General features: G+C 37.8%; 1 protein-coding gene across 4 annotated transcripts in view; it reads right to left on the bottom strand.

Moving 5' to 3' along the window:
* LOC117295309 (ras-specific guanine nucleotide-releasing factor 2-like) overlaps positions 1-21,304 on the bottom strand; it is a 95,669-nt gene that overhangs the window by 45,216 nt on the left and 29,149 nt on the right. For all 4 annotated transcript variants that reach the window (XR_004519676.1, XM_033777869.1, XM_033777868.1 and 1 more), the window contains exons 3-6: positions 17,982-18,091; positions 11,187-11,334; positions 10,217-10,309; positions 762-1,015 (exon numbers count right to left, since the gene is read on the bottom strand). Coding sequence is in view for 3 of the 4 variants with exons in the window: in XM_033777869.1 (XP_033633760.1) it covers positions 762-1,015; positions 10,217-10,309; positions 11,187-11,334; positions 17,982-18,091 (605 nt within the window). In the remaining variant the exon portion in view is untranslated. The remainder of the gene's footprint in view (positions 1-761; positions 1,016-10,216; positions 10,310-11,186; positions 11,335-17,981; positions 18,092-21,304) is intronic.

A 21,304-nucleotide genomic window follows, 5' to 3' on the forward strand; every position in this document is an offset into this window, starting at 1 on the left:
CATTGGTTATTGTCAAAGACCAGTCTTCTCACTTGGTGTATCTGAACATATGCATAAAATAACAAACCTGTGAAAATTTGAGCTCAATTGGTCGTCAAAGTTGCAAGATATGAATGAAATAAAAAACAACCTTGTCACACGAAAGTGCTTGATTTCGAGACCTCAAATTTTAAACTTGAGGTCTTGAAATCAAATTCGTGGAAAATTACTTCTTTCTCAAAAACTACGTCACTTCAGAGGGAGCCGTTTCTCACAATGTTTTATACTATCAACCTCTCCCCATTACTCGTTACCAATAGAGGTTTTATGCTGATAATTATTTTGAGTAATTACCAATAGTGTCCGCTGCCTTTAACAAGGCGCCATAAGCGTAGAATTATGTGTTTACAAGGTGCCGTAAGCGTAGAATCCAGCGATAAGCGGAGCCGTGAGATTGTACCCCAGTGCATCAATGGTGATTATACACAACAAATCTTTGTGCCAACGAGCAACCTTGTAATACTCTTGCCAACCTTGATTTTACGATGAGACAGTTTGAGAAATGTGCCTGTTTTCTTGTCATGTGCTCTTGATTAATCCTAAGTTAGGACAAGAACTCGTCCAAACTTGAGATAGAATTCCTAGCATTTCGTAAAAAATCGGCAGCAGATCCAGTAAATATTTCTGAAACTCTTCCTTCCCAAAGGTGATAGGCGAATGTTTCTTTTGTGGAATAAAACAGGCAATCAAAACCGAATGAAATAAAATTAAGTATCACCTACCTGTTGAGAAACACGGAGTTGACATCCTCATGAGAGATCAACGGCTTCTTGGAGCTGGCGGCCATCTTGAGAGGACGCAAGAAGCAGGACACCAGCGTGGATAGCTGCTCCACATACTCCCGCTCGCATTCCACCATACCAAACACGATGCTGTTGCGTTTGCGCATGCTCTCTGCGTGCGGGGAGCGGATGTAGTCTTGGACAATAGCCTTCCAGCGACGACGGCAGAGCCAGCCTCTGATGAAACTCTGTACCTGTAGTGTGTGAGGAGGGGGATGAAAGGAAGAAAGATTAGCTTTTGTGGCATGTCATGGCCTAGTGGTTAAGAGCATCGGATTCAAGCTCGGGTGCTGATCAGCATACTGTGGATTCGAATCCTGGTTGTGACTTGTGTCCCTAAGCAAGAAACTTAACCATAACATACTTCGTAATGTTTGGGAGGTAGTGCTTAGTCTGCTCTAAAGGGGGTAACCCTGTTTTATCCCCATGAGTAGGGGGCAACAGCCCCTGGAAGAATAGTTGGTTTGTAGCCCACACATTGAAGTAGCCTTCAGGCCTTGTGTGTCTGGCAACTAGCATTTATAATAAAAAAAATTTAACAAAATGGCAAGCAGAACAAAATTTTGAGAACTTGAGAAGGTGTAGATGCATGTGTAGTTAGATATATGCAATCTTTAAAGCCATTGGACCCTTTCAGTACAGAAAAAAAATAAAAGTTCACAGATTTACAAATAACTTACAGGGTTTACAGAAGGTAGTGGTGAAAGACTTCTTTTGAAATATTATTCAATGAAATGCTTTACTTTTTGAGAAAACAGTAAAACAATTTCAATTCTCGATATCGAGAATTACAGGATTTATTTTTAACACATGTCATGACACGGCGAAACATGCGGATACAAGGGTTGGTTAACCCGTTATTTTCTCCCGACGTCCGATTGAGCCTAAATTTTCACAGGTTTGTTATTTTATGTATAAGTTGTGATACACAAAGTGTGGGCCTTTGGACAATACTGTTTACCGAAAGGGTCCAATGGCTTTAAGAGCAACTTGGCCTCGAGCTGTGTCAAGCACTTCCTTTTTTCAACACAGCCAAGTGGTTCACAGACCCCCGCATACCGCACGTGGTATTCCTGTATAACGCATAGTTGTGCACTAACAAATGATGTATCTTTGCTCGTAAAAATGGCCGACAATTGTGTGACATCTAGTGGAAACTGTCCATTGGCAAAACAATTTAGCATCCATGCCTGTGAACAATGATTGTTTCACAGGATCAATGGTGTATATACCCTTTAGATAGAGAATAAAAATGCTCATGAAGGAAAGATTGATCTAAAAACTTCCACTAGTGCTCTTATAAACTTGCTTGGCCTTGCAATTTTATTAAGCATTAATCACATCTTCAGAGACATCAACAAAACATGAAATTGTCACACACCTCCAAATATTTCCCTCATTAATATTTGTTCATAATTATTGCAAAAAAATGCATTACAGTGAATGAATGTCTGAAAAAAAAAAGAGTATACAACAAAATCAGAGTAGCATCCCTTTAAATTCATATAGCAATCTCATTTTTTATGATCTCCCAATTTCTCTTTGCATTCACGTTCTGTAAAAACAATGAAATGATTTGCAGATGAAATATGAACTGGGCTTTAATATTTTGTCAGGCTACATGCTTGGAATACCCACAAAATGGGAATTAGAGGAGGAGCCCTCATTCATGGTGCACAGTGAACCAACTCGTCCTACAAAAATGATATCGTAGTTAAAGGAACATTACAGAATTGGTTTTGCTAGCCAAAAAGTTGCTGGCAGTGTAAGCACTTTATGTAATCCGCCATTATACATAAACTGACAAACCTGTAGAAGTTTGAGATCGATCGGCCATCTGGGTCACGAGAGAATAGTGAAAAAACAATTACAAATTGTGCACTGCTTTGTGGCAAAACACAAATGAATAAAACGCTCACTGAGCGATAAACTCTAAACGCGACATACGATTATTTATTTCTCATCAAATATGAAATTTCAAATATGAAATTTCAGACAGAAATATTTCAAGGGATGTCAATAGACCGTGTAAGTTTTATGTAAATCTGTGATCTTCCTATTTAGGTTTCTTACCAATTCTGTACAATCTTTTAAGGTTCTTCCCAAAGATTTCTCAAAACTGTGGGTGTTAAAGGCAGTGGACACTATTGGCAATTACTCAAAACAATTATTGTCATAACACATTTCTTGATTACAAATAATGGGGAGAGGTTGATCGTATAAACCATTGTGAGAAACGGCTCCCCTCTGAAGTGACGTAGTTTTCGAGAAAGAAATAATTTTCCACGAATTTGATTTTGACATCTCAAGTTTAGAATTTGAGGTCTCGAAAGCAAGCATCAAAAAGCACACAACCTCGTGTGACAAGGGTCTTTTTTCTTTCATTATTATCTCGCAACTTCGACGACCGATTGAGCTCAAATTTTCACAGGTTTGTTATTTTATGTATATGTTGAGATACACCAACTGTGAAGACTAGTCTTTGACAATTACCAATAGTGCCCACTGCCTTTAAATAATTCTTAGCCCAATTTGTGCAAATAATTTTTATCAACAATTTTCCCATCATCCTTACCATAACTGTAGTGCCTATTTTCTTGTAGACCTTGTGTACTTATTTATAGAGAAATATTATCACCCTCACTTCAAAAAAAGGGGTGGAGGAGGAGAACCCCCCCCCCCCAAAAAGGAATAATGATGGACATTCAGCACAATCACTCCGATTTGCGAGGACCGTAACCGAGAGCAACAGGATACCATGCACCTAAACCATGTGTGTCTGTGCATATATTGAGTAGGAACATGTACAGAGATGTACTCATCCAAATTACGCATCCCTGGCCAAGTCAGTAATGGTTCCACTCTGTATATTCAATAAACAGACATGCAAGACCCTAAGAAATCTGTCGTGTACATGCATTCCCAGCAATATTGTGATTTCACTCAATTTTTGTGTTTTTTCCCGTCTCTTTCCCCGATGCTCGCCCGCAGATACTGCACGGGGGCCATCAACCTCAGAAGCTATTATTGCTGCTGTATGCAAAAAGGACGGAAACAATCAGAGTAACAACAGAAAGATGTAGGTCCCTTGATGCACATCATTGACAAGCAAGAACCTATCTCTGATGAAACAATCTTTGAAGTCTTCAAACCCCCCCCCCCGACACAATCTGGCTGTCATGGACAAAGAGGACTGCAAGTGCCTCAGCGACTGTCCCCCCCCCCTCCTCTGGCAAGCTTTTTCTACCTTGCCAGGGTAGGGCCATCAGGGAGTAAGGAAACACAAGATGATCGGATACGAGGTTGTGAGGGTATGACTATAGGGGGAAGTCTATAAAGGATCTTTATCAGTTGTTTGGGATGGGCTATTATTGAAGCCTGATGGGCAAGGGAATAAGAGGAACTGATGAATAACCAGAAACATTCTTAATATATTTATTGCCATGTCTGTTACAATTACAAATTACAATGTATATGGTATGGACTGTATTTTGCTTCCTCCACGATCTGGCAGTGTTAACGTTGTTGTGGACCGTGCTTTACATCAATAAAATTATTACTGGAAATGTAGTGTCTGTAGACTTATAAACGCTAGGTGTTTTGATGGAGTGAATAGAAGGTTAATATTGAAAATTATGAAATAAGTATGAACATAAAGTTAAACTTTCGGTTTGGACCTGAAACCAGGTCAAAACAGGTCTTTAACATTTATTCAAATTTCCATTCATTAATTATTCACAGAAAATACAAAGAGCCAAAGCATACCAGCGGTGGTTCTCAAGGTACGCATTTGTAAAAAAAAATTACCTTAAGTATAATTAGTACATTTTAAAACTTGTGACAAGAGGGTACTGTTGAACATCGTCATTACTATTTACTTTCAAAGGCCTAGGGGTCAAAATTTATTAAAAGTCAAAAGGGGTTTCCAAACTTTAAGTGTTATTTCTTTAGTTGTTACCTGGATGTACTATTCATCAACGCTGTGAACAAGAGCTCTAATTGCTATTCCAGTAATTTTCTAGAGCTGTCAGTAACAGCAATGATGGTCGAAGAATCACCTTCCACTTGACAGTGCGTGTTAATAGATCTTACATCAAGGTCAGGTCAAACTCAGCCAATATCCATTCAAGGCAATTAGCCGTAAAGAAGACTGGCAGTCAAAAGCACTTAAACAATGAGTGATGGGAATTATAGACCAGGGCCTGTAATTTCATGGCTCTGCTAACCGCCAAATTCTGCGCTTACGATCACCATTCTCCGCTTGAACAGCAAGAGGCGAATTTCTGCACTAGGCTTTTAAACGTAGAATGCCTGGTAATGTGGAGTGCGCATGGTCAAAAGCCAAAATTCACTGCTAACCAATGAAATAGGCTACTTCTGTAAGCACAAATTCTTTGCTTACGAAAAGCAGAGCCGTAAGGGCCCGGGGCCCATTTTCATAGAGCTGCTAAGCCAAAAAAACTAGCTAAGCAAAACAAAACTATGCTTACCATCTAAAGGTTACCAGCCTAATTACTATGTCACATGGACCATATATAAATGGAATCCTGCTTCTTTTTGCTAAGCAGAACATTTCTGATGGCAGGGTGGGTTGTGAAACCCTATTTTGAAACCACTTTGGTCTGACGTACATTGCTTTGTTCCATGTACAAACTTGCACACTTTTTTACCTGTATTTTTTACTGTAGTTTCTTGTACCATAAGAATTAAGCAACTGTATTACTCTCTCAAAAAAAGAAGAAATTACAGCAGGACATGTACAACTTTACATCCTACGAAGCAATAATAGTGTGAGTTTCTTGCTCAAAGACACACTTGTCAAAACTGGGACTCGAACCCACACTCTGCTAATCCGCAACACCATTGGAGCACAAATTTGTGTGTTCAGATGCCTAAAATATTTTCAGGCCTGAAGTCTTTTAATATTTGAGTGAGAAATAACCTCTTTCTCAAAAACTTCCTTACTTCAGAGGAAGCCGTTTCTCACATTGTTTTATACTATCAACAGCCCCCCTTTGCTCATTACCAAGTAAGTTTTTATGATATCAATTATTTTGAGTAATTACCAATAATGTCCAGTACCTTTAAACAGCCTGTTTGAATAAATATGTCAAAAGCACAACCCAAGCATTACTCATTCACCCACCCTCAACCTTCTCTCGTCCCCCTACCCGGGGCATATCCTAATAGGGTACAAATGCTTGGGTGCAATAATATTTTCAGAGCACGCATCGATGCTTTGCTCTTAGGGGGAATTATTGATTTTATCAAATGGTTGGTTGAGAAGGGGGCAGGAGGGAAGTAAGCTTAACCAGCATCCAGTCAGTGCATATTATTTTATTGAGCGATTCAGGGCCATCTTGTTTGCCTCCTATATTCAAGTCAACCTGACCAAAGAACTAAACAATCCTGCTCCATCCGACATAGACCACCTCAAAATGACGCGGGAGGAAATGCCACACAACAGACCATCTAGAAACTATCACAAAAACAACCTAAAAAGAGTCACAGTTAACAAAGACTGCTACAAGTTTTCACTATACCCATACCAACCCGATACCAACTGATATGAAAGAGACGACGAATTTAAAATACTTCAAAACCAGACTTGACGCCATAAACCTCGGAAATCTAACACAAAAAGCCCATTTCAAAATCTAGGTAGCCTGCACGAGCATGCACAACAAACTGTGTGTTTAAAAAGCCTTCCAAGGCGTTTTCATGCAGTATAATTTCTGAAGATTCTGAAGAAGTGTAAAAGGGCATATTAGTCTGATTCCTCACCCATATAAGGGGAATCAACATTGCATTGTTACTGTAGAGACTTGGGAAGCTGACTTACATAGGCTTAATGGCAGGATGATCATAGTTTAAAGTTATTTCTGTTGTTAAGTAATAAACCATAAGGAAAGAAAATCACTGGGTGAATTTTTTTAAAAACAATTTGGGGACGAACAAAGAAAAATCTAGAAGGGGATTTGAACCAACTACCTCTGGATTAACTGAGCCATCTAGCCCTAAGTTGACTTGCCGGTTCACCTATTTTGCTAACAAAGGGCTTTTTTCACACCTAGCATACTCTTAACGCTTACAAGCTTTATGGTGTTGGGCCATGTGCACACTCGCAGAGCTTCTTACTGAACAGGAATACTGCTTAGAAAGAAAGGGAGCCGAGCACCAAATAACAGACATCACCTGGCATTTTGGATGGTAACCTATTTCTGCTAAGCAGAATAAATTTATGTGCCTATTTGAAGTAAACAAAAATTGTACTTTGGTTTTGATACACCTCCCTAGAAAAAAAAACACTTTTTCAAATCGATCATCCCCATTCCCCCTTCCACAGAAAAAGCCCTCAACAAAACATAATAAAAACAAAAACAACCAGAAGGTTGCCATGATCATTTCACTTTTGCCGAGGGAAACCATCCTAAGTATAATTTTGCATTTGTTATTATTGAATGAATATAACCCCTTCAGAAAAAGATACATTTTTTTTCTTGTGAAACTCCAACAGCCATTTCGATAGACTTTGTTTCTTTCATTTGTTCAAATCTCAACACACAAGATTGGGTGAAACTAAATAATTTGTGATTTCCCCCCCCCCTTTTTTTATTTTTTAGCTCTGCCGTGGGGAATCGTCATATGCTAAAAAGGTCTACTTGTCAAATCAAATCAAATCAAACGAGGGCAGAATCCATTTGCCATTCTGCCATGCCTCCTGATGATTCCATGCACAATGCACTCACTATGTTTTTTTTACCCATCGCTTCCTTCCACATTTGTCCTTTCGAACGTTACAGAATTGGTAAGAAACAAAAATCAGGAAGATCACAGATTTACATAAAATTTACACGGTCTAATGATGATGATAGTAGAAAGGAACATCCTTTGAAATAATTCTGTCTGAAATGTCATATTTTTTGAGAAATAAATAAAACTAATTTCCTGTTTATGGCTCAGTGAGCGTTTTATTCATTTTTGTTTTTAAAAAAATGTCATGCAAAATGTGTAATCGGTTTTGTACTATTTTCTCGTGACCCAGATGGCCGAACGATCTCAAACTTCTACAGGTTTGTCAGTTTATGTATATGGTGGATTACATAAAGTGCTTACACTGCCAGCAACTGTTTTGTTAGCAAAAACCAATTCTGTAATGTTCCTTAAAAGTGTCCTTTTGCCGAGAAGGCTCAAATTTGTCCTTTTATACTTTCATTTATTTCAGGCTTTTTTTTGCTCCGCATCATCTTTCCTTTTTGAAGAATAGATCATTCCAACAATTGATGAACTTAGGCTCTCTTTATCCTCAATTGTCTTATTTATATCGTTTGACAATTCAATGGCTTTGACGATGTTCACCATTTTGTTTTTAACATATTTGGCATCAAACTTTCATTTCCTCACAGTATCAAAACAAAAATTATTTACGGCTTTGTTTGATTGATGAAACTAATTAGTAGAAACTACTTATTAGATACTGCCTTGTGTGAGTAATTTGCTAGCTACATGTAGTGCTAAATAACTGGGCCCAATTTCATAGATCTGCTAAGCACAAGAATTTGCTTAGCATGAAATTTCTGCCTCGATAAAAACAGATTTACCAACCAAACTTCCATTTGTTACATATTGCTTGTTACTAGTATTCAGCTGTTGTTTGCTTATCCTGAAAACCACCTGGAAATTTGGTTGGTAATCCTGTTTTTATCAAGGCAAAAATGTGCTCAGCAGCTCTATGAAATTGGGCCCTGGGTGAACTGGACTGGATGACGGTTGTTTATCTTCACTATGCATTTTTCATTGTCTTGTTTGGATCAAGTCATTATTGTGACATCACAGCGCTGCTTGATCCCTTAGCACTTATTAAGGGGCTTTTAATGAAACTCAGCAATTTGGCCGTGCATGACACTATTAGAATTGGGCTTTCTTTACATTGTGAAACAATTTTTATTGAGTTTAACTGAAATATATGTAAACATTACGGACTCGTTAACCTTCCTATACCAAAAGAATAAAGTTAATTTCTTTCAAGCTGATCTTTAATGTGTGAATGATGATCTACTTGCATGGTAAAGTTGAAGGGACGAGAAGAAGTAACACATGAAGTGCACTGAACTTTCAGACCCAACCCCAAATGACATCTTTATCATTTTGCTCCCCCACAATCCAATAATCTAATTTGCGCTCTCTCTCCCTCTCTCTATCTAAAGACAGAAAATCACATTTTATTCTCTTTACCACTACTCTTCCCCCCCACCTTAAGGCAAACCGATAGAGTAGGCACTCTTAAAGGAAGGTCACAGGTTCAAATCTAACCTGTGCTGGAGGCAATTCTGCTCTGTGTCCTCGTCTCCACCACCATCCAACTACAGACACCAGAAATGTGTTGCCTAGTTACAGCGGAATAATTAAGTTGTCTGATGTGATATGTAACCGCAGACACTATTAAAACGCTCGGGAGGGGGAAGACAATTTTGGAAATTTGCCAAGTTACCCTTGATTCTCCTTGGAAGGGTTTTGTACCGCGATTTAACGTCTCTTCTTAAACCAGCTAACTTGTATATTTCTATTAAATTCCTGAAGACAAACACAAAAAAGGAGACCAGTTTGCATCCATCATGGAGTCAATTTTAGTACCTGAAACCACTCAAAAAGTCTGCAAACATGTGGACGGAGATGCAGGCTTTACTGAAAATAATTGTTTTTCTTTTTTCTTTTTTTCTTTTCAAAAAGTGAAACAAATCAAATAAATCACTTTCTTCTAAAATTGAATGAAAGGCTTATTTAGATTGCTCCAGATTGCAAAGTAGGGCCTTTTAAGCCCAACATAAATACCAAGCATAAAATATTCAGAGGACCTCCTTTCAAGTCAGCGTGCTTTGGCAAAACCTCCCAAATTTGGGTCCAGATGCCCAAAAGTTTTGGAAAATCCTGTGGAGAACCCTACATAATTGCAACATTAAAGGAACATCTTGCCTTGGATCGGACGAGTTGGTCTATAAAAAGCGTTTGAAACCGTTTGTTATGAAATGTATATTGTTAGAAAGATGTTTTAAAAGTAGAATATAATTATCCACATAAGTATCACTCAAAATTGCACGTTTTTCCATTTACCTCGCGAACTAACACAGTCGGCCATTTATGGGAGTAAAAAAATTGACTCCCATAAATGGCCGACCGTGTTAGTCGACGAGGTAAAAAAAACCCCACAATTTCGAGGCATATTTGTGTAGATCATTGTATTTTACTTTTACAACATCTTTCTACCCATATGCATTTTATAACAAACGGTTACAGAACACTTTTCAAAAACCAACTCGACCGATCCAAGGCAACGTGTTCTTTTAACAAGAAACAAATAAATAAATGAATAAATAAGTGTGATATTCCACGCCTACCCTCTTGATTTTCTTGATATTCTCTGGCTCTTCTGAAAAGTGTTCATGAATTGAGTTTGAAAGCTTTCTCTCCTTCTTCTGAAGTATATTCAACTGAAATGCAAAAAAAAAAGAACATAAATGGGAAAACTTCCAAGAATTATTCCAAACATAAACTATGACTCATGTATAAATGGATTGTTAACCAGCATCGCATAGACAGCGATGGCGCCATACCTGTAAACCTGGGGGAGGGGAAGGGGCAGGGTTAAATTTAAGGGGGTGGGCAAACGTACTACAATGATAAACTTACACCAGCATCACTCTTGAGCTGGGGTTAAGATAATTACACTGATTTGGGTGTAAAATGTTTGGGAATTAATTTAATTTCGCCCATCAGGGAAAAGGCTGAGGTGGGAATTGGGGGAGCAAACTGGGGGGGCAAAGAAGCAAAGAAAGTACCGGGGGGGGGGGGGGGGGGGGAACAAATGCCCTCCTTCTCAGTGCTGCCTATGCACATATAGATAAATATGTCAAGTATGGTTACACTACTCGAGACAAGTATGCTAACTGCTTTATGAGCCAAGGGAAACATGTCTCGACTGAATTTAGATTTCTACAGGGCACAGCAATACATACAGATTATGGGGAAAATTAAATCAAGAGGCACAGTTATTATTTCATCTGAAGCATTTCTGTCCAGTTCGGTAGAGCTGTAGAGTCTTATGACTTTTCAAATGAGTTTCTAAAACTAAACTCAGTTTTTCAACCAATAACTTCTGCTACTCAGAAAGCTCATAAGCTTTGGTTTGAATAAATTCCTCTTATAGCGAGTTGTTCACTCACACTCACCAAAGCTTGGAGTCTTACGAATTTATAAATGAATTTCTAATACTCAACTCAGTTATTCGCCTACAAACTGGTTATGAGTTACTAAGATAGCTCTTGGCTAAATCGTTTCCTCTTTTACCAAGTTCCTCACTCTACTTACCTCAGCTTTGAGTCTTATGACTTCCTTAGTGAGTTCCTCACATTGTTGACGGAGACTCAACTTGGCAGTCTTCTCACTGTCTAAGATCTGGAGGAGATGTAGGTATTTCTGCTCCAGTTCTTCCTTCTGCAGTAGGAGTGTATTGAAACTGGAAAACAAAACAAAAAGCAGAACATAAAACAAGGTTTAAAGCCATTGGACACTTTCGGTAAACAGTATTGTCCAAGGCCCACACTTCGTGTATCACAACTTCTACATAAAATAAAAAACCTGTGAAAATCTATGCTCAATCGGGCATCGGAGTCGGGAGAAAATAACGGGAAAACCCACCCTTGTTTCCACACATTTCGCCGTGTCATGACATGTGTTTAAAATAAATCCGTAATTCTCGATATCAAGAATTGATGGTGTTTTAATGTTTTCTCAAAAAGTAAAGCATTTCATGGAATAATATTTCAAGAGAAGTCTTTCACCATTACCTTCTGTAAACCCTGTAACTTATTTGTAAATCTGTGAACTTTAAATTTGTTTTCTGTACCGAAAGTGTCCAATGGCTTTAAAGGGTTTTGGTACCCTTTTGTAGATCAGGTTGTTTGGCCATGACATGAATCCCAACTCACTATGAATGAAGATAATATATGTAATATAATTTACCCGTAGAAGTGTCAACTTCATTTGTAGTCAAGTTTTTGAGAGAAAAAAGTGGAAAACACAGAGTGATGTTTTCAGAAGAGTACATACCAGTACATACCAGTACTGGTAAATACGTAGACATGCTTAAATAGTTTTTGTCTCCCATAATCAAATTACAGAGAAATTGTTTTACTCATTTCTGAAAAACTACAGCACCTCAGCAAGTAATATTATAAGGGAAGCTTTCTACCATGACAATCTTCAAACCGTGGTAGTTTAATGATTGTGTTTTGTGTCGTACAAAAAGTAATCAAACCCTTAAATAATTGCATCACTAGGGATGAAGATAGTTTGTTTTTACCCTCACGTTAGATTTGTGGACACGTCGTTAATGGTTTGCTGCTGTGAGATAGTCGAGTTGTGGCGGTGCTCCCGTGAGATCACTGCTCTCACGCGAACTGCTGGTTGCCGACTTCTACTCCCCATAAAATTGGACCGTAGTCGTGAGAGCAGTAGTCTCGCAGGTCCAGCAGTCTCGTGAGAATACTGTGGGAATCGCGGGGAAATTCGGAACAGAGTTGGAACGCTATCAAGCAACAGACATTAAACGACTTGTCCACAAGTCTACCCTCACATTGATGTGTAATTAGCAGACTCTCTACCTTCTAAGTCTTGCAGGATATCATTATAAGCTACCCTCAGGGAACAGACCGCTTACATAAGATGTCACTTGCACAAATAGCGCCCTCAATGAGGTCAAAGGAAGACCTACATGTATTACTGGCCGAGAGCTTTGCGTGGCACAAACGCTTGCGCCTCACCTCAGTGACCTCAAAAAATATATATATCATAATAATAAAATAAAAATCAAACAAAAATATATATAACAAAACATAAACAAACAAATAAATACAGAAGAAGAGAAAAACTGGAAGGAAAAAAAAAAAAAAAAAAAAAAAAAAAACACATAAAAAGGTAAATTGATAAAAAGTGTAACAAAAATAGCAATAATTATAAACAAACATTAAATATAAATGCAGGATTTTGTTCATTGCACAGTAAATTAATGATTTGTTTTTGCAAGTTTTTAGAATTTTAGAATATTACCTATTTCTTCTCTTGAGTAGTTGGTTTCGAAAAGAGTCCTTTTGGTTATTCTCATCTTAATGTTTTGACTAGTGTGCTCCAAAACTTCTCTAAATACTATAGCATTTCCAGCAAAAATATTTCAAGGGAAGATGTCCACTATGTGTTAATCTGTAAAAAAAATCACATTTCCGACCCAACCAAAGTTGAGCACATCCTTTAATTTACATATTTATTGAGCTTCAAAAAGTGTATCCAGGCCTGATACTTCCTGGAGGCACTTGCCTCCATGCTCCTGGGCCCAATTTCATAGCGCTGCTAAGCACACAAATTTGCTTAGCACGAAATTTCTTCCTTGATAAAAACAGGATTACCAACCATTATTTCCAATTGTTGCATATTGCTTGTTACTTGTTTTCAGCTGTTGTTTGTTTATCCTCAAAACCACGTGGAAATTTGGTTGGTAATTCTGTTTTTATCAAGGCCCAAATTTAATGCTAAATTGTTGTGCTTAGCAGCGCTATGAAATTGGCCCCAGGTGCCTTGGTGTCCCTTGAAATATTCCAGTAACGTACATTCCCTCATAGAGATGCCCTAGAGTAAGACCAAACTGCCCTTGCCCTTGCAAGAAGAAAAGCATCAACCTTTTTCTTGCGTTATTTTTATATGAATTTTCAGTATGATTATCAATGACTGTAGTGTTTCTTTAACAGCCCTTTGAGTATCGCACTACAAGCAGGGCCTTCACTTTGCACATCTAGCTGTCCCTTGCAAGACGTCAGCCGGCACTAGAAGAAATCAGACAACTGTAAGTGACACTGCAACTTATCTCCCTTATTGATAACACTATCAACATGAAACATAAGCACGTAGCATATTTTAAACGTAATCTTAAGTGATGTTCTTATGGGGCTGTTGCGGCAGCGGAGCACCCGACAAGTCGTGACTTCTTGAGCAGTGCTCCTTACGATATGTCTTCAGATTCAACACCTCTTTCTACTGGTTACAAGGACGCGGCGCGTGTAACCGTACCCACAGCTACAGTGATTGCAGCATGCTGGACAGTCACTTGACTTTTTGGTAGTATTTATTGCAGTGTATTCTCAGAGTCGATAAATTCACACTCGAGGCAGGCGGGCGTGTAATTAGAGAAATCTGGGAAAGGTAACGGGCTCTCTCTCTCTCTAGGGTTTTAATGAAACGCAGATATTGGATGCTTTTTGATGGATTTATGAATATCAACTAATATTCTGAAGAAGGATAGAGAAGGGCTACTGTAAAGGACCGTTCTGATAGATATTGAGAATGCCAAACCAAAAAACCAAAACCTATACATCGATTCATAACCATTCCAAAACTGTCCACTTCCCTCATGCAGTTCAAAGAAAAGGTTGGTCAGTTTTCAAGGTACATATTGTATTATGGCTCGAATTTGGGAATAAAATCCACAAGACCGTAAACAATTTTTTGTTCTTTTTACTTGATCAACTTTAAAATTTTAAGAGCAAATGTTCGCAAAAGTTATCAACCTATAACTATCACAGTAAATTATCTTGACAAACATTTTCATCAACTATCACAGTTAAGTATCTTGACGAAATTTTTAAGATAAATGGAAATAGCCAACTTGATAGGTTTAAAAGCTCTCTTCAAATACTCTCACATCATGTTCTTAAAGACACTGGATACTATTGGTAATTGTCAAAGACTAGTCTTCTCACTTGGTGTATCTCAACATATGCATAAAATAACAAACCTGTGAAAGTTTGAGCTCAATTGTTCGTCAAAGTTGCGAGATAATAATGAAAGAAAAAACACCCTCGTCACACAAAGTTGTGTGCTTTCAGATACCTGATTTCGAGACCTCAAATTCTAAATCTGAGGTCTCAAAATCAAAATCGTGAAAAATTACTTCTTTTCCAAAAACTAGGTTACTTCAGAGGGAGCCGTTTCTCACAATGTTTTGTACGCTAAACCTCTCCCCATTACTTTGTAACGTTTTATGCTAATAATTATTTTGAGTAATTACCAATAGTGTCCACTGCCTTTAAGATTCCTGGCATTACTGCCTTAGATCCCTGTAACTACTACCTTTAAATTGGAGGACGCAAAAACAGTATTTTGAATGTAAGACTCTCTGTGCGTCTCTTAAACTTCAAACCTTTCCAAACTCATTAATTTTTCGATTCTGGGGATGCAAGGCAGGTACCCTGATGACAGTTCTTCAAACTTGACTACTATGAACAAACAGGAAAGGCAGTTCCCATGAAATATTCACAGCCAAACAGCTCTGAATGTCATCCAGAATGTAGTGATACATCATCATTAAAAATGTAACCCCCGGGGCTTGATGACAAATGAGAATGATAGATTCCCCTCATCCAGTTTTGATATCTGCCGCCAAGTTGGGACGTTTTTAAGACTAGATCCAACTCCCTATAGGTGTACATGTGTGTAGCAATCATTGTGCAACATGATCAGTATCATGATTGATGGTTCATAAACTTTGACCAGAAATTATCCTCAGTGCAGTTGCACTCTCGTTAAACAATCCTCTCAATAAAAACCTATTTATTTTATCTTGTTTGAAAGTTATCTCAGATTTTTAATGTTTATTTGCTTAACTGCAGTGCGATGGTGTAAGTCTGTGTCCATAAGAGTTGGTTTTGTTCATGTTTTATTATCATGCACCCTGCCTCTGTGATGTGGTTTAGGGCCTATATTTGAGTAACTTTTCATTCAACCTTGTAAGATTTGTCTTCTGTTTCCTGTTTTTTGATTCATGGCTTTTTCTTATTGCTTTTTTTTTTACTAATTTACTTTTGACTGTTAGTACACATGGCCTTAAGGGATAGTAGTTGTTACACAGTCTTATATAGCGCACGTATTTACCAAACAAGGTACTCAAGGCGCTGAGTATATACAAACTTTCAGAAAGATTGGTAATTGCAGTGATGAATTTTGAGACCCAATTATTTAGCACTTTATAAGGGTTTACAAGGTGCTACGGCGCATACAGCAACCACAGCCAGGAACACCGGGACGAACCCCTTCTCTTTTCGAAAAGTGCACTGGGTTCTTTTACATGTGTTACACAACACATGGGACCAACGGCTTTACGTCCCATCCGAAGGACGAAGCAATGGTTAAGTGTCTTGCTTTAGGACACAAGTGTCACAGCTGGGGAATCGAACCCACACTCTGCTGTTTAGAAACACCAGAGTTTGAATTCGGTGCTCTTAACCGCTCGGCCACGACACTAAAAAAAATAAACAATGTTTGACAAGCTTTACTTGCTTAGCAAAAAAAACTTAACAGGGTAAGATTCAAAGCCACCAGAACCACATTGTATTACGACCGGGTACATGTTTGTTTGTTTGTATGTTTTTTATATAAATTTTAATGAGCTTTTATTAAGGTTATTGTTTTCTGTGGTATTGTGGGATAACTTATGCAATTTTACATTTGAATATGTTATATGTTGCTGTACAATAGGATTGTAAATTTCATGTATTTTTATATACTTGACGAATAAACCATTAAATTAAATTAAATTAAATTAAATTAAATTAAATTAAATTCAATTCAATGTTTCTGCTAGGCAGTTTTGGTCTATCCAGCTGAGCAATTTGGATGAATTGAAAGTGACTCTGCGTTTTGCTTTAATTTATTTGTTCCCAAAACTCACAACTCTTGGGAAATGTTCACATATATTATAATAGATGTTAAAATGTTCACATGTTGAAACTGTCCTCGCATCAGGACAATCTGCCACTACATATCCATAACATGTCATCTGTCAGCGATTTCATGAATGCGCTCGAAACACACTTGTTCTTTCATTAGGTGTATGATATTACTGTCTCCTCCATGTTTGTTAATTTTAATCTCTTTTCATTCTGTCTGCGTGTTTTTCACTGCGCTGTGGGTGTCACCTTGTGATGGATACTGACACATTACAAGTGTTCATATTATTATTATTATTATTATTGTTATTATTATTATTATTATTATTATTTTTGTATGTATTTGGGTAAGTTTTTGATGATCTGTTAAAGGAACACGTTGCCTTGGATCGGACGAGTTGGTCTATGAAAAGCGTCTGAAACAGTTTGTTATGAAATACATATGGTTAGAAAGATATTTTAAAAGTAGAACATAATGATCCACACAAGTATCACTCAAAATTGCACGGTTTTCATTTTACGTCGCGAACTAACACGGTCGGCCATTTATGGGAGTCAAAGTTTTGACTCCCATAAATGGCCGACCGTGTTTGTCGACGAGGTTAAACGAAAACCGCGCAATTTCGAGGCATATTTGTGTAGATCATTGTATTCTACTTTTACAACATCTTTCTAACCATATCGATGTTATAACAAATGGTTACAGGACGCTTTTCAAAGACCAACTTGACCGATCCAAGGCAACGTGTTCCTTTAACAACTTGTGTCTATGACAAGACATCTTACATTTATGTTTGGTGAGGAACACCGAGATGAGGACATGAAGTGGTGATTGATCAAGCTCTGTTGGTATTATGGCTATTTGTAACAGATGGAAATTTGCAATGGGGATAAAGAATAAATATCAATTTTGGTCTAGCACTGTATACTTGGTACTTACTAGAGCTCTGTGAAAAAAAAAATCACAGACATATTACTTGAGTGGGATTCGAACCCACGACATTTTCAATTCTAGAGCAGTGTCTTACCAACTTGCCCGGTAGCTAGAGGCTACCGCAACGACGATTGAATAAGTGGAAATTCGCATCAGATATAAAGAATATTAATTTTGGTTTTACCCTAATATACCGATCAGGACAATGTAAAACTTCGGAAGGTTTGGCTGCTAACAATTCTCTGCTAAGCAAAATTTAGCTCTGCTCACCAAGTTTTTAGGGAAGGCTTTATTAAATTAAGCCCTTGTGTCAAATTAATCACCCGCTTATTTCTCCCTAAGCAATAATATTTTCAGCTTTATGACGAAGAGGCTCTGCTCTTTAAAACAACAACAAGGCATTGACGTCATTGTAGCCAGGCCTTGTACTCGGTCGTCCCTGGGTTTTTTTTTTACCTGGAATGTTGAATTGCATCTATCCATGCGTTGCATTCTCCTTCCGTTTCGCATCGTAACTCATACTGCCTCTGGGAGTCATGTCTGTAGTGAATTGAGATGTACCAGTACTGTAAAGAGGAAAACAAACATAAAACGCTACAAATCAGTGATTGTCGAGTTTAAAGGTAGATTCAAAAAACAAGTTCTAGGCCCAATTTCATAGAGCTGCTTAAGCACTGAATATTGCTGAACAATTTTCTGCTAAGCAAAATGAGCAGGGTACCAGTCACAGGTGGTGCTTGTACATATGAAATAGTATTTTAGCTGGTAACCTATATTTCTGGTAACCCTTTTTGTGCTTAGCTGCTTTGTGTGCTGAAGCAGCTCTTTGACATTGGGCCCTGGTTATGATGTTAGATTCTAAAAGGCAATCCTACTGAGAAATATGTGTATGAAGTCAACACTCTAAATGTAAAAGAACTGTCCCTCATATGGCTCTTCAAAAAGAGTGGTGGTTATTTCACTCTTTTAGAGGGGTTTCACTCCAGGACAGAGTGAAAAATCACTCAAAATGATGCAAACTTCAATCTGAAAGAGTGGAAGACCACTCGAAAAAGAGTTGTCCTTCATATGGCTCTTCAAAGAGTGCTTTTTCATTCTTTAACATTAGAACATTGTATGGATCTAAATAGGGATATTGAGAAAAATTCATCTTTGCCAGTGATTTCCACAATCTGAAACAAATGTTTGAACTACTTCCATCTGGGCTCCGTTTGAGATGACCACCTTGTAAAACACTCAAGTCGAAGCTCTCTATTATTCCGTAGCAACTTAACTTCTGAATGGTTGAATCAGTCAAGGGGTGGATTTCACAGAAAGTTAAGACTAGTCTTATCTCGAGTAGGACTAGCCTTAAGTTTTTAACAACTCCTAGGACTAGTCCTAACTTAGGACTATCTTTGTGAAATTGAACCCTGGGCCTTGCCTTGGAATCAACACTGAACCACATGCGGGGGGCCCAGTAATTTTAGTATCGTGTTTTTAATAATAACAATGCATTTTAAAATTCAACGAATGACACAAATATCTTTCAAATTCATTGAGTATATTGAATTACCCATAAGACAAATGATATAAATCTTCTACTTTGTGGCGTGTCATGGCCGAGCGGTTAAGAGCACCGAATTCAAAATCTGGTGTTTGATCAGCAGAGTGTGGGTTCGAATCCCGGTCGTGACACTTGCTACGTAAAATTGGGGAGGTAGTGCTTTCTGCTCTACCGGCCAGGCTTCGGACTTATACCCAAGCCTACATCCGTATGGAGTGTAAAAGGGGGTAACCCTGTTTTAGCCCTAGGAGTAGGTGGCAATGGCCTCTGTAAAAAAAATTAATTGTAGCCCACACCTTGAAGTGGCCTTTAGGCCTTTTGTGTCTGGCGACTTGCATAAAAAAAAAAAAAAACTAGTGCTTGTTTCAAAAACATCTCAAATGTGAAACTGTGGAGATAGTGTTTTTCTCATTTTGATTCCGCTCTTTTCTGGTCCAATAAATATTTTAAGCTGCAAATCCTGCAATCTTGTTGATTTTACATGTATCTCTAAATTCGAGCCCTGATGTTCCGCATTATGTTTCAACCAATTTTCATGCGTAATTGTAGTTAATTCGTCCTCTTCTTCCTGAATTCCCTAATCTTTTTAATGAAAGTCCCAAGAATGCTGCCAGGAATACATCAACAAAGATTAATGCTATTAAGGAATCTCCTATTATTAATTCAAGACTCTCCTTTTCATATTAGCTCTTGGTACAGAAAATGATTACAAAAAGGTTCTGCTAGGGTCCACAAGAGCCATTAAGTATATGAAAGAAAAACTTATTGAACAAACCAACAAAGAAAACCAGATAATATTACCAGACTATTACGAGATTTGCCCAACTGAGGTTCATTTTATCATAACGCATACATAATTTACCTACAAATGTTGGCATAATAAGCAAATGGGATTTCTAAAACATAACCAGTCTCGTCCACTGCCTTTAATACAAGTTATTTGTATTATTTATAACAATTGAAATTGTATTTCTAAACAAATAACTGCTGAGAATTTTGTATAAATAGAATTTAGAAAAGAAGATTTGATGTTCTAGTTTATTGGGAATTTTCGGTGGTCTAGTTGGTAAGACAGAATTGCAAAGGTCGTGTGTTTGAATCCCACCCGAGTAATATGTGATTTTTGTTCAAGATCTCAGGAAAGTACTGAGTATACAGTGAGTATACATGTATATCACACATCGGTGTACATGTATATTGGGTAAAACCAAAACGTATAATATATATTCTTCATCCCCGATGCAAATTTTCATCTATTAAAGATTTGATCTGATAGAAAAGAACAGTCTTCATTTGAGTTGTTTTCTGTTTTTGAAAACACTTGAGACTGAGACAGTCTATTTTATGCTGGTGGTGGTGGGTCTCAGAATATTGCTGGCTAAGCTAGTGCAGTAGACACCAAGCATCCATCTTAGAGTTGAGGGCATGCAAGGATACAGACCAGAGAGCTCATTAGTAATGCGATATTGTTCTGGGGTGAAATGCAATGGGATATCACCTTCAGGAGATTAAGTATTTAAGAGATGAGAAACTAAATATCATTGTGCAATACTAGAAGTACAGACTGTAGGTCAATAGTGCTGCAAGGTACCTGGGAAAAACTCTCTGAAAGTGCACAAGAGTGGAACCTTGGTTGACTGAGACCTGAGACCCAAGACCTTGCAGACTAGGGCAAGCACCTTACACTGACTTGCCTGAATTGTGCTTAAAGGCACTGGACACCTTTGGTAATTGTCAAAGACCAGTATTCTCACTAGGTGTATCCCAACATAAGCACAAAATAACAAATCTGTGAAAATTAGGACTCAATTGGTCATCAGAGTTGCAAGAGAATAATGAAAGAAAAAAACACCAATTGCACAAACTTGTGGGTTTGAATCCTTTGCCCGACTTACCCACATAACTCAGAATGTACCGAGTGGCAGATACATCAAACGCTGCGAATGGCAAAATAAATTCAAGCAGTTTTAAATTATTGAGCACTTCAGCAGAGTTATAATTGTCAATGCATAATGTACATTCAATCTAAACGATTGCAAATATTGTATTATTTATTTGAATGGTCAAGTTATTATGTTGATTGATCTGTTTAATAAAAAAAGAAATTACCATAGCAACAGTTCAGTAGCATCCAATGAGACTCTTCAACTCTCCCCCTGCATACACAGACCATGCCTTTCATACATGTGTGTGTGTTCATTAAAATATGGCAACTTCTTTTGTATACTCCGTT

This window comes from Asterias rubens, chromosome 10 (genome assembly GCF_902459465.1).
Source record: "Asterias rubens chromosome 10, eAstRub1.3, whole genome shotgun sequence".
NCBI lineage: Eukaryota > Metazoa > Echinodermata > Asteroidea > Forcipulatida > Asteriidae > Asterias > Asterias rubens.